Below are 24780 nucleotides of genomic sequence, written 5' to 3'. Positions count from 1 at the left end.
AGAGGCTTATGTTATAGGTTTGCCTGACAGGAAGCTAAGGCAGCGCATATTGTATTGAGAGAGTGAAGGATTCGGGGTCGCAACCCAGTCCCCTCAAACCACCCTTCCCCACCCCTGCCCCCAGGTATCCCTGTTGATCCGCCGGGAGCTGACAGAGAGGGCCAAGGACTTCAGCCTCATCCTGGATGACGTGGCCATCACAGAGCTGAGCTTTAGCCGAGAGTACACAGCTGCTGTAGAAGCCAAACAAGTGGGTGAGTCGCACAAGCAGTGGGGTGAGGGCTTCCGAGATGCAGGAGGAGGAAAGACTCGGTGGACGGGGCTCCTGACCCAGCACACGGTCTCCCTGACTCTCTCCCACTACAGCCCAGCAGGAGGCCCAGCGGGCCCAGTTCTTGGTAGAAAAAGCGAAGCAGGAACAGCGGCAGAAGATTGTGCAGGCCGAGGGTGAGGCCGAGGCTGCCAAGATGATATCCTTCTGCGTGAGAGGTCTCGGCCCAGTTCCTAGGGCGCCTGAGTTCCCCATCCTCCACGGGCAGGCTGATGAGACTAAGGCGAATGCGACTCCGTGCTCTCTGGCCCTTGGCTCCTTGTTGCGGGTGGGGGCTACAGATGAGATCTGAAATCTTAGCGGGGGTACCTGAGCCCTGACTCCCCACTGTAAGGCCAGATCAATAGCACTGCTGGCCTTGCCTTCATTTCTGCTGCTGCCCCTAGTTCCTGGCAGCAGCCTGCAGGGAGGCCCACAGGTGGGGTCCAAGGTAGAGCGGGCACAAGCCACCTGAGCGCAACCTTGGATCTGACAGCCCAGAGGAGGACTGTAGCAAGGGAGTGTGGTAAGGACGGGGCTAGGGATTGAGACCTGCCCTTGTGTGAACCTTAACCCTCCTCACCTTGGAGAAGCACTGAGCAAGAACCCTGGCTACATCAAACTTCGCAAGATCCGAGCAGCCCAGAATATCTCCAAGACGGTGAGTGTGTCAGCCCAGCGTCTCTGATGGGGCTGCCTTGAGAAAGTGCTTTCAGTTAAGGCACATTGAGGTGAGGGAATTCAAACCTTGCTTGTTCGGGTTTCTACTCAGAGTGGTTTTATGGCCGGCGCAGTGGATCACCTGAGGTCAGGAGTTCAAGACCCACCTGGCCAACATGGTGAAACCCCATCTCTACTAAAAATACGAAAGAAAATTAGCCTGCTGTGATGGCGTTTAGCTATATTCCCAGCTACTCAGGAGGCTGAGGCAGGAGAATCACTTGAACCCAGGAGGCAGAGGTTGCAGTGAACTGAGATCACGCCACTGCACTCCAACCTGGGCAACAGAGCAAGATTCCGTCTCAAAAATAAATAGCCGGGCGTGGTGGTTCACGCCTGTAATCCTAGCACTTTGGGAGGCCGAGGTGGGCGGATCACAAGGTCAGGAGTTCAAGACCAGCCTGGCCAAGATGGTGAAACCCCATCTCTACTAAAAAAATACAAAAAAAAATTAGCTAGGCGTGGTAGCGGGCACCTGTACTCCCAGCTACTCAGGAGGCCAAGGCAGAGAATTGCTTGAACCTGGGACGTAGAGGTTGCAGTGAGCCGTGATAGCACCTCTGCACTCCAGCCTGGGCAACAGAGCGAGACTCTGTCTCAAAAAAATAAGTAAATAGGCCAGGCGCAGTGGCTCACGCCTATAATCCCAGCACTTTGGGAGGCCGAGGTGGGCGGATCACGAGGTCAGGAGATCGAGACCATCCTGGCTAACACGGTGAAACCCCGTCTCTACTAAAAAAAATACAAAAAATTAGCCAGGTGTGGTGGCGGGCGCCTGTAGTCCCAGCTACTTGGGAGGCTGAGGCAGGAGAATGGCGTGAACCCGGGAGGCGGAGCTTGCAGTGAGCCGAGATCGCGCCACTGCACTCCAGCCTGGGTGACAGAGTGAGACTCCATCCCAAAAAAAACTAAGTAAATAAAAAATAAAAAAAATAAATAAATAATTGGCTTCTCCAGTACTTCTTCCCTCATCAAGAATGATTCCTCTGGATTCCCTGACCTTTTGTTCTTGCCTCTGTTACTTTGCTAATAGTCATAGCTGCTGCTCACTGCTCTGGATCCCTAAATGAGAGTAGAAACCATGTCTTATTCATTGCTGTATCCCTGCACTAATCTGCGTGTGTTCCATTAAGTGGCTACTGAATTGCAGGGGTGGAATTGAGGTCTTTGTATTTCCTGCCCTGTAGATCGCCACATCACAGAATCGCATTTATCTCACGGCTGACAACCTCGTGCTGAACCTACAGGATGAAAGTTTCACCAGGTGAGAGATGTGACCACACAGTGGGGTCTCACAAAGAACGTGGGACTTGGGTCTGGGTGCTTGGGCTCTGGAGCCTGCTACAGCTATTCATATGGCTCTGAGAGACATTGAACCAAAATTAGAAAAGGGGGTGGTTGACAGTTTCTATCTTGTGTTTCATAGGATTGATTTTATGAGATCAAATAGGATTATTCACATAAAAAGCACTTTAATTATAAAGTTTTCATCCAACCAAAAAGTGATGAAAGATGATACTCAGTGTTCTTACTCAAGAGCCCTCAAACTCCTTTGGTGCGGGGAGGGATGTTAGGAAAGGAGATGAGAAATAGCAGTGGCCATGAGAACACGCCACCTCCTTTCATGAATCAGAGATTCCTGGCTGTCAACCCTGTTTGTCTTTTCTCTTGGGAGCAAAGGAGGGTTCAAAACTGAGTGGGGCCTGAAGCTGTCAGCTAACATGTGCATTTCTCTTCTCTGCTTCCTGTTCATCTGGCGATCTGGCACCACAGAGGAAGGTAAGTTGTTGCTACTTCTGTGGGGTCCTGCAGGCCACCTTCTCCCAGTACCTGCCTCCTACCCTACTCCCTTTCCCACCTCCCCGCAGACAAACCCTCAATCGGGGTAGGAGGGTCGTAGAGGGAATGGCCTGGAGTGTCCTGCCTCTCACATTTATGTCCCCTAATAATGTCATCATCTATCTTTTTTTCCTACAGTGACAGCCTCATCAAGGGTAAGAAATGAGCCTAGTCACCAAGAACTCCACCCCCAGAGGAAGTGGATCTGCTTCTCCAGTTTTTGAGGAGCCAGCCAGGGGTCCAGCACAGCCCTACCCCGCCCCAGTATCATGCGATGGTCCCCCACACCGATCCCCTGAACCCCTCTTGGATTAAGGAAGACTGAAGACCAGCCCCTTTTCTGGGGAATTACTTTCCTCCTCCCTGTGTTAACTGGGGCTGTTGGGACATTGTGTGATTTCTCAGTGATTTCCTACAGTGTTGTTCCCTCCCTCAAGGCTGGGAGGAGACAACCACCAACCCAGGAACTCTCAATAAATTTTTATTACTTAACCTGAAGTCAAGGCTTCACGCTTCACGTGTTCACGTGGATAACGGGCAGCACGCATGCGCACGTTCACATATGCGCTCCTGAGTCTGTCTTTGTGTCTGCCAGCAGGGGGCGCAAACAAATCTGGCTGGGGCAGCTACCGGGAAGCTGGGCCTGGGCTCCAAAACAGGACCCAAACTGGGAAGGCTGGCCCTGAGTTCTGGAGGCCCAGCTGTGCTCTTCACCCCACCCTCTATTTCTCCCACACCACCTGTTTTTTTAAGGCTGGACAGCCATGGCTTTGCTGAGCCAGATTTAAAATCTGATGACCCCAACAGAGCTGCTTCCTTGGTTGCAGGGTTCCTTGTGACTGTGGGGAGCCTGCCTGTGCCTGTTGAGGCACTTCTGTGCCCAGAAGCCCGGTGGATTGCGTGGCCTGCTATAGGCCACCCACACTCCATTTCTCAGTCACCAGGCGTGAGGAGCTGCTCGCTAACAGGGCCCCCCCGTGGAGGTGGGCTTTCCCACAGCTCTGGGGCCAACGGAACAGGTGCCTGTCTGTTCAGTCCACAGATAAGCTGACACTTATCTTCCCAAGACAGGCCTTCCTGAATCTCAGGCACCAGAGAAACAAAGCCACTGTTTATACCTGAATCTCCCACTACTGCCCATTTCCCATCCCTGCGGGGAGACAAGGAAGATGTAGAACTCAGACAAAACATGGGGGCAAAGTATGTACAGGAACTGCCAAATGCAGATAGGGCAGCAGGTGGATCTGAACAGAGGGACTGGGTTAATCAGCTTCGATTTTTAAGATGTTTTTCTCTGCTTAGGGTTGAGTATCGAAGGACAAAGCAGACGTCGCAGCCCCAATCCTGAGTTGCTGGGAGGCTGAGATCAACAATTAGACAAAAGACAGGTCAAGTGACCTGGGTCAGTCTTCCTCATGTTCCCATTCACACTTTATTTCATGTTCCCAAAGCGGGAAGACAATGGAGGTGCCTAGGGAACCAGTGTTTCCAAATCTTGCTGCAGCCGTAAAGGCAGCCATTTTGTCTTCTTCCCATTGTTCCCCTTTGCCTAGTGATTCGTCCCCCCATCCAGAGGGGTGAAGGTCAGAGGTTGTTGGTCAGTAGTCCTCCATGGTCTTCAGGGGTCCCTGAAGGTCACTGCCGAAAAACCGACCCGGGGGCCATCTTTACCAGACAGTGTTAGGAGCTTCACAATTAGACCATCCAACACTGTACTGGAAGATGGACCCAGGGCCAGCCAAAAGAGAACTACGGTGCATGCTCACCAGTTGCTACAGGGACCCTGGCCACAGGCCAGGTCAGGTCTCTTGAGAGGGGGCGAGCCAACCCCAAGCTCAAGGTCGACTGTGGGTTCTAGATCCACCAGGTGACAAATCGCACTGGGTGGGAGGAGGGGCTGGGGCCCATTGTGTCCCTTAGTGGCAGCCAGTCAACAAGAGCCACCCCTTGTACAGCACTCTCAGCTCAAGACAAGGGGCTTCCGGGGAGCGTGGGAAGTGGGGAGGGGGCTGCAGCCAGCTAAGAGCTGGGGACCTGAGGCGATGGATGTTGCTGACACAGGGACGGGGGCCTCCATCATTACCCGGCAGTATTAGAGACTCCCAACCGCACCCAAACACTGCTGGGTAAGACGAGGGCCCCCACCCAGCCCGCCCACCTTGGGTCAGGCAGCTTCAGGCCCAGGCTCCCTGCGGAAAAGCTGCAGATCCCTGGCTCCCATCCCCCCACCACCCGAGTCCCTGGGGACACTTCCTGGTGAGCCTTGCTACCCGCCACCAGCCACACCCTGGGTCGCTGATTGCTAGGCCCAGGTTGCGGTCCAAGCAGCCTTCCGAAGCCCCTCGCCCGTCGGCCCCCTGCCTCTGAGCCACCTTCCCCCACCCCCGCAGCCTGTCCCGACCCGCAATACACACCGATTTACCCACCCTCGTCCCCCCTCTGCAGTAGCTCAGCCCAGGACCTCTCCCCTGGTGGCCTTTACCTGTCAGCGGGCCCGCCTGCCCCCAGAGAGTGGGTGCCGGGGAGACGAAGGGGCTTTAAGGCCCTAGATTCCACGGCCTAGAGCCCGCCCTGGCCTCCGCTCTTCCTCCTTCCTTCTCCGCCTGCCGGGCAGCGCAGGCTCCTTACCTGGGCCCCGCCTGCCACCCTGCGCACAGGTGTGTCCTCCTGCCATAGGCTGCCCCTCACCGCCTTAACCCCTTCCCTCCCAGCGCCAGCCATGGGCACCTCCTCTAAGGCTTGGCCACTCCTCTAGGCCTCCCACCCTCTCCCAGGGGCCTCTTTCCTCCAACCTGCCCAGTCTCACCCCTCTCTCCAGAGGAACAAAAAGAGGGGGGCTGTTCTCAGGTCCCCTCCCCACAGCAGCTGCTGCCCCCAGGACTAGCCCATTCTTCTGTGGCCTCAGACCCTGCCCACAGCAGAGCTGGAAGGCCAGAGAGATCCCTGAGGTCAGCGAGGGGTCAGCTGGGCAGGAGTTGGGCTGTGCCGCCACGCGGTGCCCAGCCTGTGCTGGGATCCCCTGAGGGAAAGAGGAGGGAGAAGGCCCCGCCAGGCCTGGGAAGGGCAGGTGGGTCCCAGCAAGGTGCCCCTAGTGTGGAGTTACCCACCGCTACCCAGAGACCCCAGCTGGCCCGGAGCATCAGCCCTGCCCCTCGACTGAGGCCTGCAGAGGGAATGATCGCGCTCCACTCTCGGACCGAGCTGCTCCTGGACCCACCTCACAGCACAGCCCTCAGTGGAGTCCAAGTCCCACCCCAAGGCCAGGTAGCCCAAGGGCGGTTAGAGGAGGTGGGACTTGCCTTTGTGCAGCTCCGGCTGGGATAGAAAGGGCGTTGCTGGGAGCGGGGACCTGAGCCCGACGGGTGATTGCCCCACCCGCACCCTGGAGGGCCGTAGCCCCAGGGAGCTATTGTGTTGCTCAATCCCTAGCTGTTCTCTCTCTCGGTCTTTGTTTGCTTCCTTCTTAATACCCGCCAGCAATTATTTGATGCTTGTGATCGGATTGTGAATCTGTCTCCCTGACCAGCCTAAATTCCAATTCGGGGGACTGCGAATGCCTGTGGTGCCGGGGCCTCTATAAGAAGGACTTGCTGAATAATGCACTCCCAGCCTCTGGGCTTTGGAACCTGTGCCGTCTCAGCCTTTCCGGGAGTGGGCGCCAGCCCTTCCTGAGGGATGAGTCCCACCGGCTTTACTCCCCAGGAGACCAGTGTTTCAAATAAAGAAGAAACACCAATCCTGACATGGGGGAAGGAAGAGGGGACCAAAAAACAAAGCAATCTTCAAGCCAGCCAGCTCTTCAAACTCTGCCCAAAAGGATAAGGGCGGCAGCAGCCTGGGTGAGGGGAGGAGCTGGGCGCACCTGGGTGCACTGAGGAGCCAGTCCCTGTTCCCGCCAGAGGGGACGCAGCAGGGCTGACCTCGGGTCTGCGCTTCCGGCTGTTAACTACTCTTCTTAGTTCAGATCTGGAAGTCGGCATCAGGGGAGTGTGATCAGGCCCCCGTGAGGGTGGCCCCAGCTGCAACTCCAGGGTAAGGAGTGTGGACTCTGGGGCCAGACGGCCTGGGTTCAAATCCCAGCTTCACTGTTCCATAACCCTGTGACCTTGGGCAAGTGACCAAGTTACTTAGTCTTTCTGTGCCTCAGTTTCCTCCACTGTAAAATGAGAATGATAAAAGTGCCTAGACTGAACTATCGTGTGTAGTCTTTTAGTGCCTGGGCACATGGCGAGCTTGTGGTGAGTCACTGTGCCCGTCTTATCGTCAGCCGTCATCTCGGTGCTTTTCATAACCACCTTGTTATGATCGCCCTCCATTTTAAAGAAGGAGACTGGGGAGCTTCGCCCACGGTCACCCTCCCACGTGTGAGGCGGAGCCCCGACCCACGTCCGTCTGACAGAAGGCGGAGCTTTCACGCGAAGGCACGCACGGTTACCCATCCTGCCCTCCGGCCGCCCACTCACTGGGCAACCACTCACTGGGCAAGCAAAGCGCTCAGAGGCGACACACAGTGATCCCAGGGCTTTATTTACAAGAGGAGAAGGGTTGGCCCTGCCTGGGGCCTGGCTGGGCTATATACAGGGTCAGGGAGAGGTGGGGGGGATGCAGCCATTTAAATTACAATAGAATGGGACGCTCCTAGGTTCAGGTTGTGAGTCTGTCCACCGTGGAAGGCTTCCGCAGGTTCAGGGCTGAGGCTGCCAAGAGAAGCGAGTGAGGGAGTGAGAGGGTGGCTGGAACCTGGAGGGGGAACAAGAAGGTCTGGGGCATCTGGGAAGCACAGAGTGAGGCTACGGCCACCCCATCCACCCAGGGAAGGCAGTGGAGCCAAGGACACGGGGCAGGGCCGGGAGGACACCCAGGCAGAAGAGCTGTACCATGGCCACCTGAGGACAGCGCCGCTCACTTCCTCTTGAGGGAACCCTTGCTCTTCTCCTTGTCTGCTGACCGCTGCTTCTTCACTTTCTCCTCCCTCTTGTTCTTACTGTGCAGGTTCTCATACACATCCTCCTTGTGTCTGCAGTGGGGTGCAGGGGGGCAAGTACAGGCAGTGGGTGCAGGTCAGGAGACAGCACGGGGGACTCGGCACTGGCAGCCCCCTCTGGCCACCCCATCTCACAGGCGACCCAGCCACTGTCCCCGCACTAGACTCCAAGCTCCTAGAGGACAGAGGCTACATCTCATACAGGAGTGCACGGCTGGTACCTAGCAGAGGCCCACACGTGGTGGGCACTCGGGAAATGCTTATGAATAGAAAGGGTGAGACCCAAGCCTGAACTTGAAGCCAGGCCCCCCCAGCTGTGACACTTGTCCTCTCCAGAAAGTGAGGATCGGGTTGGGCAGGACAAAGGGTGGATGCCGGGCGGTGGCAGTCAGGGCCACTCACTTGGACGAGGTGCGGGAGGCCTTGGCATGGGCGTTCTTCATGGCTGGGGGGTAGGTGATGTTCCCATACTCCGACTCCTGGCCCTTCTGCGACTATGGACAGAGGGATGGTGGGAGGGTGGTGGTCCCAGCACGGCTAGGTGGCGCCTGCCCTGCACTGCAGCCCCCCAGGCCCTGCTCTGCACACACCTGCAGGACCTCCAGCTTCTTCTTGGTGGTTTCAATGAACTGGGCAATGGCCACGTAGATGAACTTGTACTGCGCCTCTGTCTGCACCATGCCTGAGCGCTGCGCCCGCACCATCTGGATGGTCTTCTGGATGTCAATGTCACAGTCCAAGCCTGGGTGGGGGGCAGTCAAACCTCAGGTCCAGGCATAGGCAGACACCGAGAGGCTGCTCAGCCCCACTCCCAAGCCCCCAGGTGCCCCTCACCCTTGGTGGAGATGTTCTCCATGAGCATGTCGATGACAATGATGGTGCCCGTGCGGCCAATGCCGGCGCTGGGGAAAGACGGGGGTACGGTCAGAGGCCAGTCAAGCCCTCCCGGGAAGGGGGGTACCCAGTGCTCAGCTCCAGCCCCAGGCACCACAGGAGCAGCCTGAGCCTCCAGTGATGGGAGGGAATGTGCCCAGGGTCACCGGGCAAGTGACGACGGACGTTTGCCCAGCTCTGCATGGGCGCGCTCCACTCTGGCTCTGTGGTGTTGACGCCGTCTCCCCGGCTGCCACCATCCTTCCCTCCTCCACTCCTCGCGCCGACTCCCCACTCCTGGTGAGTGGCTGCCCCCACCCCGGAAGACCTGGGACCCCCAAATCCCACCACTATCCTGTCGGCTCCCAGGTACCCTGAGCCCTCCCCGCCTCTCCCTGCAGGAGATCTGGCGCGTCTCTCAGCACGGTTCACTTCGTTTTTCTTCAAACCCTGACATCAGGAAAAGGACACCCCTGAGACAGCAGGGTGCAGGCGCGCCGGGTCAGGGCGCTCGGAGGAGCAGGGCCGTAGGAAGCTTCTCTTCTTTCCCACCCCTGGGCAAACAGACGCCAGGGAGACCCCAGGCCCACCCTCGGCTGGGCCCATCAGGCTGATGCCCTGAGTCGCACTGTCTAATTTCAAACCCAGATTGTCAAAAATAACCCCCCACACCCACTTCCTTCCTGTAACGTCTAAATAAAGGCCACGGGGCTTCCAAGAAGTGTGTGATGTGTGTGTGGCGGGTGAGCAGCAGGGTAGCTCTCGGGGATGGGCCTGTCTCTGAGAGAGCAGAGGACAGAGCCGGGTCCCCGAGACAGCCCGTCGGGGGCACCTCTAGATTTAGCTGACTTGTCCCAGGACAAACAGCTGCTGGGGGAAAAGGAGGAAGCCAGAGACTGTCGCAGGCCTGGGGTCCACGGTGGGAGTGGGAAGGGACCAGAGCAAGGCAGGTTCTCATTTCCCCCATTCTCTGCCTGACGTGAGTTACTAAACCAGTAACAGCGCCCCGTGTTTGAGGGCTGACGGAATTCCAGCCGCAACGACAGGGTCTCATTGAGTTCTCACTACAACCCTGAGGTCCTGATTTTACAGAGGAGGAAGCTGAGGGTTAGAAAAGTTAAGTAATTTGTCCAAGATCACGCAGCTGGTAAGCGGAGGGGCCCTGCACCCGCTGCCTCTCATCCACCCAGGCCAGGCGGGCTCAGTGGGCTCATCTGTGGGACCCCTGCTCCTCCTTGAGGCCCCCACCTCTGCACCTTACCAGGGTCTCCTGATCACAAACATGAGGGTAGATAGAGGAGCTATGTGCACCCCCAAAAAGGCATTGTCCATCCCCACACAGCCCTGGGGGCCAGGATGGGGCGCCGCCTGGGGAAGCTGGGAGAGAGGGCGGAGTCAGGAACAAGCCAAAGCCCTGGGTCTACCGATGGAAAAAGAGGAGGAACGGGGAGCACAAGCCCCATGGATGTTCCTGGGAGGCGAGAAGAAACCAACGGAGTGAGACCTGGAGAGAAAGCGGAGCAGCCAGGACCCAGGCCTCCTGTGGGTGCCTGCCCGGCCTTGCCCTGCCTAGCTTGGGCCTGGCCAGCAACTGGGTCCCAGGTTCCTCCTCTGTATTTGGCAGGGTTGGGCGAGATGGTACATCTGGGGAGGGCTCTGAGGAAGACAACCACAGGCAGAGGGCCAAAGTGGGGCTGGTTCCAGCCACGTTCCACCCAGGGGTCTGGAGCCATGAGGGGACCCAGAAGAAGCTGGGAGTGAGCGGAAGGCACTAATCGTGTGAGCTAACGTGTATGTTGCTTATAACGCTCATGGCACTTAGCAGTATTTACTTCTCAGCGGCCACTACTACCATCAGGATTATCATCCTCACCTGCAGTGCACGATGATGGGCCCTGCATGAGGCAGACTTTCCTGCCGCTGGTTGATCTGGTCCAGGAAGCTGAGGACACCCCCAGGCTCACTGGGGACCCCATGGTCGGGCCAGCTCAGGTACTGGTAATGCCAGATCTCCCGAATGAGGTCCCCCTGGGCCGAGGACACAGGGTCAGTGCCCCCTGCTCCCTCGGAACACCCCACCTGTCTCGCCCTACCCAACCAGAGAGGAGAACAAGTCCGGGAGGGACTCCCGGAGCAGGGCAGGGAGTGGGGGCCGCTCACATTGTCCAGTGGGGAGACGTGTAAGGTGCGGAGTTTGTATTCGGTCGTGTCATGCTCCCCGCAGTTGGTCACAGAGTAGGGCCCATAAACGCGCTGAGTGCCCACCTCGGGCCAGTATGGGACACATTTGTTCTGGAAAGGGAGGGTCGGGTGGGGATGAGGCACAGAGCAGGGCGCTGTGGCCCATCCCAGGTCCCGCTCTAGGTTCTGAGTGCCTGGCACCGGCCCAAACGTTTGTTGGATGGATGGATGAGCTGGCAGAGAGGCAGGAGACCTGGGCTCTCGTCTCAGATCAGCCACCAACAGGTGGTGCGACCTGGCCAGCCGCTTTACTGGTACATCCATTTGTCATTCAACAAACATTGCCGAGGCAGGCGTTGTCCCCGAAGCCGTGCAAACCAGGCTGTAGTCACAGACACAGCTAACACCCAGTCTGTGCCCCTGTGCCTGGAGGAGCTCACAGAGACAGGTGACCGGGGAGACGCCGCGCTGAGGAGCGTGGCTGGGAACAAGGAAACTCGCCCTCTAGGTCCTGGAGAAAACAAGACCTGAATTCACAGAGAAGGCAGCGCTTCAGCTGTGTCTTCAAACACGAGGCATCTGCCGGGCAGAGACAGTATGGAGAGAGAGTCATTTCCTAGCAGAAAAGAGCTTGTGCAAAGAAAGGCTGGGAACCTGAAAGAGCCGCGGCTGCTGGGAGCGGTGAGCCTTCAAGAGAAGCGTGGGAGTCAGAGGGAAACCACCAGGCCTTGAACGCCAGGCCTTCGAGTGTGACTTTATCCCAAAGGTGACCAGGAGCCATGGAAGAGATTTCAGAGAGGAAGGAACTCGACCCAGTTTGTCACGGATGGCATCACTTCAACGGCAGCACAGAGGGTGCTGTGTAAGGGGAGGCTGCAGAGTGAGGGGCAGACTCCACAGACATCTATGGGGCAGGGAGGACAGGAGGGGCCTGGATGCAGACAGGTGGGGAAGGTGTAGGAGGAAGGAGGACAGCCTAAAACCCGGGTCTGGAGCTCAGAAGAGCCCAGGGGTGCATGCAGGGATCTGGGGGTTGCATCGTGTAGTCGAGACTTTGTCACTAGCCCTCAGTTTCCCAACTAGGCTGGACCCTCACCCCCGAGATCCCTTTCTGCTCTGGCATCTGACGGTTCTTTGACTTAATGGTATGACCACAAGGACGGGGCACGGATGTGGGGATGGGGCGGGGTGCCCTACCCGGCCTTTCTCCACCTCTCGGGTGGTCATGACGATGACGCGGGTGTTCTCCTGCCACGCCATCTGCCAGAAGTCGTTGACCGTGGCCTCTAGACAGCCCTGGCTGGCGATGTAGGTCTTAGTGTTCTCATCAGGGCCTAGCAGCTGGTTCTGGACACAAGCGTGGAGAGACGCACCCCAAAACAGTGAGCCCCTCAGCCCAGCACAGGGCCTGAACCACTGCTCCCCTCACCCATGCAAGAAGCCAGCTTTGGCTTTGCCCAGGTGTCTCTGGATCTAGGGTCCCCCACCAGACAGGGAATTCCCAGGGCCCAGCCTCTCCTCCCACATGACCCACACCACTGACCTTGATGTAGTTGGCATTGATATAGTCGGACCCCGGGATGTTACTGTCACGTCCCTGCAGGATCACTCGGCTGTGGTCAACTGGGAGTGGGTGGAGAGGAGGCGAGATGGCCTGGGTCAGCCAGGGACTCACCACACCTGCATCAGACCCTCCTGAGCTAACAGGCCGTTCTGGTCTCAGAAGCCATGAGGCTTGCGGGGGACTGTGGGCAGCAGGGGTGGGGGATCATCTGTACGGAGGGAGTGAGGGGATTCACAAGAAGGAGGTTGGGAGCAAGGGGCAGCCTGCCTGCTGATGGTGGGGAGGCACTTCTGGGAGGAGTAGAGGCCTTTTGGAGAAGGGGTGTGGGGAGATGGCCCCTCCTGGAGTGGAGGGTGGAGACCTGTGAGATAGGGGCGGCGGCTGGAGCGGGGCGGTCTCCTGGGTGAATGGGGCAGGGGCGGCGGCTGGGGCGGGGCAGTCTCCTGGGTGAATGGGGCAGGGGCAGCGGCTGCAGCAGGGGAGGTCTCCTGGGTGAATGGGGCAGGGGCAGTGGCTGGGGTGGGGCGGTCTCCTGGGTGAATGGGGCAGGCTGGGTGCTCACAGGGCAGAATGTTCTTATAGCGGTTCTTGCCCTTGTTCTCTGGCCGCTGCCCTTCCAGACGCTGGTGCAAGTTCTTCACCTCCTGCTTCTGCAAACTCTGAGATGTGGGTGAGGAAATGAGCATCACCTCCCAGAGAGAGCACCCACCAGGGGAGCTCACGTGGGGTGGGTCAGGAGCAGAGGTGGGCAAGGGGAGGAAGGTGTCCGCCTGGGGCCCCACGCGGCCGCCACCGCCTCAGCTGCCCCAGCCCTGCCGGTTCCCCACCATGCACCTCAAACTCCTCCCAGAAACCAGCCTTGGCTGTATCCTCGGACTCCTTCTTCTTGTTCAGTTCCAAGACTCGGTTCTCAATGTCAGCCGCATTCACCCTCGTGGCGTAGTACGGCTGGGATAGGGGAGAGCGAGAAGTCAGCAACTCAGAGGTCTCAGAAGCTCACACCTGGGGGACAGCTCAGGGGAAGGGAGGAAGCAGCTGGGTCCCCGCCTGACCTGCCGCAGGTAGACAAAGGCACCTGAGGCCTCCTCAATCCCCGTCTTCTTGAAGTGCTCCACCAGGTCCGTGAGGCTGTCGAAGGTCTCTGAACCACCCACTGTGTAGCGTCCACCCTGGAGGGAGCCAAATAAGGCCACTCACAGGGCTCGAGTCTCCCTCCCTGGGCCCCAGCCTTGAATTCAAGCCCAGGCAGACCCTCCCTGCCACCCACACTGCGGTCACAGACAGGAGCCTCGGCAGAGGCTCCCCCACCACCTGGCTGCCTTACCTCACACATGACCTTGATGTGGGTGACCCTGAGCGGGGAGCCTGGGCCAGCCTTGGGCTGGTCACTAAGCACAGATAGCACAAAATCTCCAGGCTGGCTGAGGCTCTCACGCACAAGAAATGTCCAGGGCTCGCCCTTGGCCTGCAGCAGCGTCTCTGCCTGCCCTCCAGACATGTGGCCATGGTACCACCTACAGAAGGCAGCGTCAGGGAAGGTGAGACCCAGGCCACAGGGGAAGGCGCTGAGCAAAGATATTCACAGAGAGGGGCAGGAAATCAAGCACCTACTGTGGCCAGGCACTGCGCTAGATGGTTCCAAATCCACCATCGTACTGATGCCTCTCACAAACATGCTGAGGGCTGGGTATGATATTACCCCCATTTTATAGATGAGGAAACTGACGCTGAGCTGTTACTCACTGGCCTAGGGCCCCTGATGGACTCCAAGGCAAGCCTCCCGAGCTCTGTTGCCCAGGCTGGAGTGCAGGGGCACGGTTATTGCTCTCTGCAGCCTTGACCTCCCAGGCTCAAGCTATCTTAGCCCCCAGAATTCTGACCAGGCTTTGAACCCAGAGACCACCTCTGAAAGGCAGAAGGGCTGGCAATATTCCAAATATTTGGAAGAGGGAAACTAAGGAAGAGTCTCCATGAAGGATCAGGCTGTGCCCCGGCAGAGACCAGAGGCAAAGAGAAACACAGACCAAGGCCACACCACAGGGAGTGGCGGGAGATGGACAGGGAGACACAAGTCACAAAGAAGGCCAATGGGGTGCGCTCCCCCAGGGAGGCGGGGAGGACAACCCCACTGGGGAAAGAGTGGTGTAGGGGGCTCTGGGGTGCCCTGGATGATGTCACTGAAGGGGAGCCCAGGGTTCAAAAGGGTTCAAAGGGATTCAAAGGGGCTGTCGGGGCAGAAAGCAGAACTAAGCCCTTTCCCCAAAGCACACCCCTTTCCCAGGAGGAAACTGTAGCCCCACAATGCCCTGCCCCACAGGAAACCACGTGATGGAAAAAACACAAAACTCCTTCTGGGGAGAGAGTGAGAAGTGAGGTTGTGAGGTTTCCTCAGCCCAGGGACAAGGGGAGGGCGGGCAAATTTTCCAACCGCAGGGATGGGGGGAAGAGGGGAGGACCAGTCTGTCCCAACCCATCTCACCCCTGCCCAGAGGTGACTCCAGCCGAGAGACCCCCCAGAGCCTCCATACCCCATTAGGCCACTTCAGCCCACCACCTGGGGACAGGCTAGGACCCCAGGCAGCAGGGAGGGGGCTGAGCCCCTTCCCTTGGGCCCCAGGATGAGGAAGTCTCCATGCAAATGTCAGGCTGACCACAGGAAGCGCAGAGCCACCGAGGGACAGATGCAAATTCCCGCAGAGAAGGAGGTGCCACAGACAAGGCAGGGGACACAGCAGAACCTGGGAGAAAGTCTCTCACACACTCCCAGGTTCGGGGGTGACACTGGCTCCTGGGATGGGTCACCCAAAAGGGCCTTCAGTGTGGCTTCCCCGGTCTTAACCTCCTGCCCCAGCACTGCCCTCCCTTCCTTCTCTCTCTTCTCTTTGAACCCAGGCCTCAGCCTCCTCTGCAGGGGCCTCCTGGGGCCCTGCTCCTCTCTTCCAACTCTAGGCACTGGTCAGCCCGTCCTCCTCCTCCTAGCTTGAGGCAAGGAGAAACAGAGGACATGAGCTTTAGAGGGTCTCACTGGCAGAAGCCCCCTGAGTGTTGCAGTGGGGAAGAGGAAGGGCAGGGGGCAGACATAGAGCCAGCCATGTGAGGCTCAGATGAGGAAGGCCTTGAAGGAGGCAGATCCAGGAAAGGAGGCCTCCCAGGTGGGCCACAGGGCTGTACCGCGACCGAATCCAGCTCTAAGTTTCAATCAGTGACTTGACCAAAAATATTGATGCAGTTTGGAGGCCCGAATCTAAGAAAGGCTGCAAGCTGGCAGAAGCAAGTTTCCCAATCATTTCAACAATCGATCCACGAATGCAGGGCAAGGGCAAGTCGGCTTGGCCCAGGGGTCCGTGTGAAAAGCCCCTAGCGTTATTCCGCTGCCCTTTAAGAGGATCTGGCATTGAGATGTGGCTGCTGAAAGGAGCTATGGTGTCCTGAGGAGTGTTCAAAGCTCCCCAGCCCCCCATCCATGCCTTTGGAAGACCACAGGAGGAGTCGAGGAGGGCACAGGAAGGAAATGCCTGGAGTATTATTCTGTGCCTGGGACAGTGCGAGACCCTTTACACAGGTGAACACTTCACATCCTGCTTTCAGTGATCTCTGTATTTGACCCCACAGGACAGACCCATCCCCACTGGGCGGCTGGGACAAGGTGTCAAGTGTCCTGGCAACCGTTCATCCCCATCCTCATCCGCAGTGTCAGCTCCTCACTGTCCTAACATGCACTGGGGTGAGAGGCAGACGGAGGAGGGCAGGCTGGCTTCCAGAGGAAGAAGAGCTTTCTAACAACAGAGCTGGCCGGCACGATATGCTGGCCACCAGCAGTGGCCTCCCTGTGTCTAGTGGGACCTGGGCTGCAGCGGCCAGGGCCCCTGGTATAGGGCAAGGCAGCTTTCTCTGGCTTCCTCGGGGTTAGGTGGAAAGGGTGGTAGGTTAGGCTCTGAGACACCAGGCCACAGGACAGCATGAAGGAGGGACACTGAGAGCCCCAGCCGGTGCGGGGAGGGGAGGGGATGGAGGGCAGGCAGTGCCGGGTGCCAGGCTCCCTGTCTCCCTGGCCGCTTAGGGCGGGAGCCGACTCACCCCTGCTTGCGAGTGGCGGGGGTACAGAGGCCTCACCTCTCACTGGTGGGATCGGAGCAGTTCAGCGGGTACTTGAGGTGGATGATGGTGCCGTCGCGGTCTTGCAGGACGCCCTGCTGCTGAGTGTAGTACTCCACCAGCTCTGTCAGCGTCGCGAACTTCTCCCCTCCATACAGGTCATAGAAATCCCCTGAGTTCTGGATCCGAATATGGGTCACCTGATCCCCCACCCTGCAGGGCACCAGGCGGTGAGGCCAGTCGGTGCAGGAGTAAAGCAGGAGGGCAGGGATCGGCTGAGGTCCTGGGTGGGGGCACACATGGGCATGGGTGGGCACAGACAGGGGTGGGGAGGGCGGGGGTGGGGCGCGAGGGCACAGACGGGACGTGGGGGTCGGGGAGTCGGCACTGCCACGGGGAACCAGGAATGAGTGGTTCAGGGCCTGGATGGCACAAGACAGTGGCCAAAACGCCGGGGGTGGGGGCACCTACCTGACAGAGAGCGAGAAGTCACCCTGGTTCTTGCGACTGGGCCGAGCCAGGAAGCTGCCATGGACACCTCGGCCCTTGAGCAGGGTCTCTGCATCCAGCCCACTGAGGTCTCGGTGAAACCACCTGGGCGGCCCAGGCAGGGCAGTGAGGAGGGGTCCCGTGGGCACCAGGCACCCTTGCCTCCTGTCTACCTTGGGTGGCAGGCCCTTACCTCACCATCCTGGGGGCTTCCGGAGAGGAAGGGGGCGCAGGGAATGAGGAGGTGCAGCTAGTCTGGGCAGGCGGAGAACTCAGGGACTAAGCCTCAAATGCAGCTCCCAGTGCCAGGCCGCTTCACCACCCCTGGTGGTCCCAGTTCTGGGGCTGCCACTCCACTGGCCTGGGGCGGCCGGCAGGGCGGGGACAGGAAGAGGCGCGGCCGACCCCTTGGGGGAACTCACTTGCACTTCTCGTTTTAGAGCAGAGCAAGGGAAGAGAAGCAGAGCACGGTGGCACTGGGGGTGGGGACGGGGCCCACTTCCCACACGTCTGCAATCAAAGGCTTAGGAGCATGGCATTGCACACATGTGACAACACATGCAGTAAGGACACACGTGTGCACTGCACACTCCAGGCCCAGATCATACTTCATGCATGTGAACCGAGACGCTCACACGGCATCTCTTCCTCCTCCACCAGCTGCTTTTACACAGCCCTCCCTGGCCCACGCTAATGACAATGATGGCGGTGACAGCTGTCAGCGAGTGAGTCCTGCTGGATGCCGGGTGCTGTGCTATAATGGCGTTCACATGCCTCGTCTGATTGATTTCTCACCACAGCCCTATGAAATAGGGGCTATCTTTATCATCTCACAGACAAGGAACCTGAGGCTCAGGAAGGGTAAGGCATTGCCTGAGTCCCTCAGTGAGTCAGCTGCAGTGCCAGGATTCAAACCCAGACAGGCCGGTTCCAAAGCCAATGCTTTGAACTCCTATACACCAGCCCTCAGGGCTTCAAAGAACAGAGATTAAGAGCCTCCTTGTGCAAAGGGGCTGCCATGGGAGCGGGAGACTGATAGTTAAGACCTTGCCAGTGCTTGCAAGAGAGAAGGGTGCACTTCTGTAACCAACATATGCGTTTTGTCCATGCCACTGTGGCAGAGGGATGGACAGCATGACCCTGAGCAGCCCTGTCAAACTTGGGTCCTTTCTGATTCTTGTCCCTAGGCCTCTGCCCCGCCCCAGGACTCCCACCAGGGGGCCTATCTCCGGGGGGCTGGGGACCAAGGTCCTCGCCATGGCTGATTTTCTCAGGGCTGGTTGATCTTAGAGGCCCTAAACACTAAGGTATATAATGCTCCCTGCCTGTAATTCCAAATACAAATGCCAACACCGCCAAACCAAAATGAGGAAAAGAAGCTCAACAGGGGATACATAAGAAACACCTATTGATGGCTTCCCCTAGGGAGGGAAACTGGGTGGCTAGAGGACAGGGCTGGGGGGACACTTGGTTCTCTACATACCTTTTTGAATGTTATATGATGGGCATGCATTACCTTTACAAAAATCAATATGCTAACTGGGAACAATTTCTGGGAAACTTTTAGGGTGCAGGGAAGGCTCTTTGTCTCCACCTGGATGCTTTCTGCATGGGTGTGTATAAACGTGAAGTCGGCCGGGCGCGGTGGCTCACGCCTGTAATCCCAACACTTTGGGAGGCCGAGGCTGGCGGATCACGAGGTCAGGAGATCGAGACCATCCTGGCCAACATGGCGAAACCCCCTCTCTACTAAAAATACAAAAAAATTAGCTGGACGTGGTGGTGGGCGCCTGTAATCCCAGCTACTCGGGAGGCTGAGGCAGGAGAATCACTTGAACCCAGGAAATAGAGGTTGCAGTGAGCCGAGATCACACCACTGCACTCCAGCCTGGTGACAGAGTAAGACTCTATCTCAAAAAAAAAAAAAAAAAAGTGAAGTCAGGTTGTTGTGTACTTAATGTTTATGAACATTATGCATGGTTTGCTTCAGTTAAAATAAGAAAAAAATAAAGTTTTAAGCCCAACAAGTCTAATTTTCCCATGATAACTACTTTATCATTTTTAGAAACAACAAACATTAATGTTTTCCCCCAAAAAAAGGCTTTTCCACTTTTTCTTCTTCCTTTATGTTCTATTTGTTTCCGGTTTTCTTCTCTCACTGGTGCACTGGGGAATCTGCCTGGTGGGTTTATTGCATGGTCCGGCTTTGACTACCTCTTCAGCTTGGACACCACCCTGGAGCCCCAGAACTCCACGGAACCCCCATGCCCAACGCCAAGGAGCAAGAACACAGCAAAGCGCGCTGCAGTGCGGGACACCCGCTGGTGCTCTCGCTCATCTCAGTGTTCAGAGTCCAGTGCGATGCCTGGCACTGAGCAAGTGTCTAACAAACAAACTTGTCAGTCCATAGGCACATACCTGGCCACAAGTACAGCTTCCTGGTCCTACACACACAGCCTGCTTGTCATACACAGCCAAGGATGCACACATAGTCACGGCACATGCACCTCATCATCCATGTCCACCTACACAGATACCTGGTGCAGTGCACATCCCCACGCGTGGAATGTAATTCTGACCACACACAAAGTTTCAGGTCCATGCTCAGCACCAAACACCCACTGCACCCTGGCCCCAGTACACTGTCCTTCCAGGGCTTAAACCCACTTGGTGGAAAGGAACTAACTAGGTACCCAGAAGAAACTAACTAGGCACCTCTTCCTGAACCATGGAAGAGGCAGGAATTTCTCTGAAGGGTGTCAAGCCAAGATGCAGAACTCAGACAAGAGGTACAGTTTCTGCTATCCTTTGGCAGGAAAATGAAAAACTACCTCCCTGACTTTGGTGTGGTGTGGGATTTGCAGATCACTTTCACATACATGATCTCATTTAGGCCTCAGACAGCCCTGTGATGTAGGAATAATTTTCCCCGTTTTCTTATGGGAGGAAACAAGCTCAGGGAGACTAAGAATTACAAAAGTAAGTGCCTGATAATTCAGAAGAAAAAAATATTTCCTTGGAAGCAGGAAGATAAAAGTCGAGATCAAGGCCAGGTGCAGTGGCTCACGCCTGTAATCCCAGCACTTTGTGGGGGTGAAGCTGGTGTATTGCTTGACCCCGAGTTTGAGACCAGCCTGGGAAACCTGTCTCTACAAAAAATACAGGTGTGGTGGCACAGCCCCTGTAGCCCCAGGTACTTGAGAGACTGAGATGGGAGGATCACTTGAGTGTGGGGTGGTCAAGGCTGCAGTGAGCCATGGTTATGCCGCTGTAATCCAGCCTGGGTGACAGAGTGAGACACTGTCTCAAAACATAAAAATAAAAATAAAAATATAGCTGGATGCAGTGACTCACACCTGTAATCCCAGCACTTTGGGAGGCCGAGGTGGGAGGATCGCTTGAGGTCAGGAGTTCGACACCAGCTGGGCAATACAGTGAAACCCCGTCTCTACTAAAAATACAAAAATTAGCCAGGCGGGGTGGCAGGCGCCTGTAATCCTAGCTACTCGGGAGGCTGAGGCAGCAGAACCGCTGGAACCTGGGAGGCGGAGCTTGCAGTGAGCCGATATTGGGCGGCTGCACTCCAGCCTGGGTGACAGAGCAAGACTCCATCTCAAAATAAATAAATATAAAAAAAATAATTTTTTTTTTTTGAGACGGAGTCTCGCACTGTCGCCCAGGCTGGAGTGCAATGGCACGATCTCTGCTCACTGCAAGCTCCGCCTCCTGGGTTCACGCCATTTTCCTGCCTTAGCCTCCCGAGTAACTGGGACTACAGGCGCCCGCCACCACGCCCGGCTAATTTTTTTGTATTTTTAGTAGTGACAGGGTTTCGCCATGCTGGCCAGGATGGTCTCCATGTCCTGACCTCGTGATCTGCCCGCCTCAGCCTCCCAAAGTGCTGGGATTACAGGCGTGAGCCACCGCGCCCGGCCCAGTGAATTTTTAAAAAATTAAAAACCAAGCCAGGCGTGGTGGCTCACATCTGTAATCCCAGCACTTTGGGAGGCTGAGGTGGGCAGATCACTTGAGGTCAGGAGTTCGAGACCAGCCTGGCCAACATGGTGAAACCCCGACTCTACTGAAAATACAAAAATTAGCTGGGTGTGGTGGTACACGCCGGTAATCCCAGCTTCTCAGGAGGCTGAGGCAGGAGAATTGCTTGAACCTGGGAGGTGGAGGTTGCAGTGCGCCAAGATCGGGCCACTGCACTCTAGCCTGGGCAACAGAGTGAAACTCCGTCTCAAAAAAAAAAAAATTAAAAACCATGCAGATCAAGATCAACGGTGATATAAGAAGATAGGCAGTCTGGAAGGGCGAATAAAGCAAAATAATCTGTAGAAAATTCGTGAACTTCTCTGAGCCTCAGAATCCCCGTGGACAAATGAGCTTAACAATATTTCCCAAATACTGATGTGAAAAGCTGGTAAGTGGCAGGGTTTCAGTGCCGCCAGCTTTTACATTATAGTATTAATCCTCAGGCCAACACTACTTAGTAGGTGTTATTCACCCAATTATAGAAATAGAAACTAACACTCAGAGATGTGAAGTAATTGGCCAGGGTCACAAGCTAGTGAGTGGGAAGGTGGGTAAAACAAGGATGTCAGATGCCGGAGCCTGGTGCCCTTTCCACCACCAACCATACCGCAGCAGACAGCGTCGGGGTCAGATGGGATAGGCACCACCACAGCCCATGATGGAAGGTGGAGGAAGAAGTGCTCCCCCAGAGGCAACATGCATCAGGGCAAAGGGGTGGCACGCACAGAGTCCACATGTGCAGTGCCTGGCTGTGAGCAAGCTGTGTGGCTGGAGCAAAGCTGCTCTGAGAGGTTGGGACCCTGCTGTAGAGGGTCATTCAAGGCCAGGCTGAGAAACCAAGGATGGAATCTGCACCAGGGGAGGCCTGGCCAAGCTACCTGGCAGGAAAATGACCACGGAAAGGATCAAGCACCAGAAGACTCAGTTGGAACCCCATCGGTGGGGCCGACAGTGACAAGACGTGCACTGGGGCAGGAGCAGATGTGAGTGTGAGAAGCAAGAATCAGCAGGGCTGGGGAGCCACCCACCCACAAACTCACCAGTACTCTGTAATCAGGTTGTCACTTTTTCTTTTTTGTATTTTTTTTGGGGATGGAGTCTCTCCCTGTCGCCCAGGCTGGAGTACAGTGGCGCAGACTTGGCTCACTGCAACCTCTGCCTCCCAGGTTCGAGCAATTCTCCTGCCTCAGCCTCCCTAGTAGCTGGGACTACAGGTGCGCCCTACTGTGCCCGCCTAATTTTTTTTCTTTTCTTTTCTTTTCTTTTTTTGTATCTTTAGTTGAGACAGGGTTTCACTATGTCGGCCAGGCTGGTCTCGAACTCCTCCCAAAGTGCTGGGATTACAGGCGTGAGCCACCGCGCCCAGCCAGTTGTCACTTTTTCTTTCTTCTTTCTTTTGGCCAGTTGTCACTTTTTCTTTTTCTCTTTATTTTTTTTCTTCTTTCCTCTTTCTCGCTTTCCTTTTCTTCCTTCTTTCTCTTTTTCTTTCTTTCTTCCTCTCCTTCCTTTCTTCCTTCCTTCCTTCCTCTCTCTCTCTCTCTCTCTTTTTTTGACACAGAATCTTGCTTTGTCACCCGGGCTGAAAAGTGCAGTGTCACAATCACAACTCACTGCAGTCTCAACCTCCTTGGCTCAGGTGATCCTCCTGCGTCAGCCTCCCAAGTAACTGAGACCACAGGTGCGTGCCACTATGTCCAGCTATTTATTAGTAATAGTAGTCATAGTTGAGACGAGGTCTCTCTGTATGTTGCCCGGCGTGGTCTTGAACTCCTAGGCTCAAGTGATCCTCCCACCTCAGTCTCCCAAACTGCTGGGACTACTACATGCTTGGGCCATCATACCCAGTATTTTTTTTTTTTTTAAATAGAGATGGAATCTCTCTATGTTGCCCAGGCTTGTTTTAAACTCCTGAGCTCAAGCGATCCTCCCATCTCGGCCTCCCAAAGTGCTGGGATCACAGGCATGCACCACCTCATCTGGCCAGGTTTTCACTTTCAACATCCCAGATCCAACAAGGTCTAACCTGCCGTGGCCCTGCCTCTGCTCCACGAGGGCCCTCTGCCACGGACACACGGTCCTTTTTTTGTTTGTTCCCACATTAGGGCTTTGTGCTCACCATCTCCTCTGCCCAGGGATGCTCCTCTGCCCAGGCCTTGATCACCACATCACATGGCTGGCTCCTCTTCCTCCTCAAGCAGGTCTCAGCTCAAATGTCACCTCCTCGGGAAGGCCTCCCCGATCCCTCCAGCTAGTAATGTCACCTGCACACCCAGTCACTTGCTAGCACATGAAGCTGGTTCATTTTCTTTTTTTTTCTTTGAGACAAGGTCTCGCTCTGTCACCCAGGCTGGTGTGCAGTGGTGCAATCACTACTCACTGCAGCCTTGACCTCCCAGGCTCATAGCTGGAACCACAGACGCATTCCACCACACCCAGCTAATTTCTTATTTTTTGTAGAGACAGGGTCTCACTATATGGCCAGGCTGGTCTCAAACTCCTGGGCTCAAGCAATCGTCTCGCCTCAGCCTCCCAATGTGCTGGGATCACAGGCGTGAACCACTACACCCAGCCGAGGCTGTTTCATTTACTGCATAACACTTCTGAGAATCTGCAATGATCCAATTTATTGGGTTATTTGTTCAGTCTGTAACCTCCCACTGGAATGTAAGCTCCGTAAGAGCAGGGACCATGTCTGTCTTGTTCACTCCAGTATTACCAGCATCTTAAACAACACCTGGTGTGCAACAGACGCTCAACACGTACCTGTTGAATGAATGATGCAGGGGAACGGGAAGTGAAAGGAAATGGAAGGAAGATGGGACCAAAGTCAGATGCTGGGAAGAGCGGGGAAGTTGGCTGGGCATGGGAGGGCCTTCGCGGGTGGCCTCTGATTGCTGTTTCAGGTGTTGTGAGCTACCCATGGGGGACAGGTCCTAAGCAGGAGACAGAAGCAGGAGCCCAGAGGCTGGAAGTAGAAATGCAATGGAGACAACAGATACACACTTGTCAGGCGGAAAATGTTAAAGATGGGGCAGAGGGGCATGAGTGAGCCTGGGGGTCCTCACACTTTGCGGGAAGGGGAAGGTTTATAGGGACCGCAAGCAGGCGCGAGGCAGGGCAGCGGCAGATCGCACTCACGCTCACATACATGATGGAGTGAGCATCAACAAGGCCCTCCCTCCCTCCAAAACAAACAGGAGACTAGGACCCAGGTGGTGCCTGGGACTTACCCACAGGACAGCATCTCTCTGTAGGGATGGGGAAGTCACAGCGGAGGGCCACAGGGGGCGGGGCTGAGCCAGGGGCACAGCTGTGCACAGCGGCCCAAGCCAGGAAAGGAAGAACCACTCAGAAATCAGCCACTTCCTCCTCGATCCAGCCTGCCAGGCCAATGGCACCGCAGGGACAAACCCTGGACTAATAGTCTCCAGGAAAAGGACAGGTGGGGCGGGGCTGGCCTGAGACCGCCCACAGTGGCCAGCTTCCCTGCAGCCCCAGTGCGGGAGTACAGCAGGCCTGCCCGCTGGGCCAGGGCCCCCTTCCCTCGGGAGAGGAGGAGCCACCTGGAGCTCCACCTGGAGCTCAAGCTGACAGAGCAGCGGGACGCTGGGTAGGAGCAAAGACCAGGAAGTAACCCTGGCTGAGGGAAGAGCAACCAATGGGGGAAAGCTCTCAGTAGGTGGAAAC

General features: G+C 56.5%; 2 protein-coding genes, 1 long non-coding RNA gene and 1 other non-coding gene across 7 annotated transcripts in view; 2 read left to right on the top strand and 2 right to left on the bottom strand.

The window, feature by feature from the left end:
* The window catches only part of PHB2 (prohibitin 2), an 88340-nt gene extending 84973 nt beyond the window's left edge, over positions 1 to 3367 (top strand). Inside the window, exons 6-9 of the mRNA XM_050747546.1 lie at positions 125 to 254; positions 367 to 971; positions 2218 to 2809; positions 3008 to 3367. Of these exons, the coding sequence (XP_050603503.1) occupies positions 125 to 254; positions 367 to 623 (387 nt within the window). The 3' untranslated portion in view covers positions 624 to 971; positions 2218 to 2809; positions 3008 to 3367. The remainder of the gene's footprint in view (positions 1 to 124; positions 255 to 366; positions 972 to 2217; positions 2810 to 3007) is intronic.
* Positions 537 to 805, top strand: LOC126931937 (small nucleolar RNA U89). Its single transcript, XR_007718040.1, has one exon. It is a non-coding gene; the product is annotated as a small nucleolar RNA U89 (small nucleolar RNA).
* Positions 3368 to 4263: 896 nt separating the features above from the next.
* On the bottom strand, positions 4264 to 5484 carry LOC126930473 (uncharacterized). The gene is made up of 2 exons (XR_007717600.1): positions 5352 to 5484; positions 4264 to 4507 (listed from the first exon to the last, which is right to left on the bottom strand). It is a non-coding gene; the product is annotated as an uncharacterized LOC126930473 (long non-coding RNA).
* A 1891-nt stretch (positions 5485 to 7375) lies between these two features.
* Positions 7376 to 24595, bottom strand: PTPN6 (protein tyrosine phosphatase non-receptor type 6). Of its 4 annotated transcripts, none has more exons than XM_050747436.1 (16): positions 24324 to 24595; positions 17038 to 17160; positions 16585 to 16779; positions 13796 to 13985; positions 13524 to 13640; positions 13306 to 13419; positions 13034 to 13130; positions 12451 to 12530; positions 12105 to 12254; positions 10887 to 11018; positions 10600 to 10754; positions 8688 to 8755; positions 8444 to 8595; positions 8256 to 8347; positions 7747 to 7886; positions 7376 to 7609 (listed from the first exon to the last, which is right to left on the bottom strand). In XM_050747436.1, exons 1-15 carry the CDS (start codon positions 24335 to 24337, stop codon positions 7772 to 7774), a joined length of 1794 nt encoding a protein of 597 aa, XP_050603393.1. In that variant the 5' UTR covers positions 24338 to 24595; the 3' UTR covers positions 7376 to 7609; positions 7747 to 7771. The 4 variants fall into 4 exon arrangements, with proteins under 4 accessions (XP_050603393.1, XP_050603391.1, XP_050603392.1 ...); XM_050747434.1 differs by having other exon boundaries at positions 7376 to 7566; XM_050747435.1 differs by having other exon boundaries at positions 7376 to 7566; positions 7756 to 7886.
* Positions 24596 to 24780: the final 185 nt, after the last annotated feature.

The sequence above is a fragment of the Macaca thibetana genome, chromosome 11 (assembly GCF_024542745.1).
Source record: "Macaca thibetana thibetana isolate TM-01 chromosome 11, ASM2454274v1, whole genome shotgun sequence".
In the NCBI taxonomy this organism is placed as follows: Eukaryota; Metazoa; Chordata; class Mammalia; order Primates; family Cercopithecidae; genus Macaca; species Macaca thibetana.
Note: the sequence above shows the minus strand (reverse complement) of the source record. Positions and strands in the feature narration are given on the sequence as shown.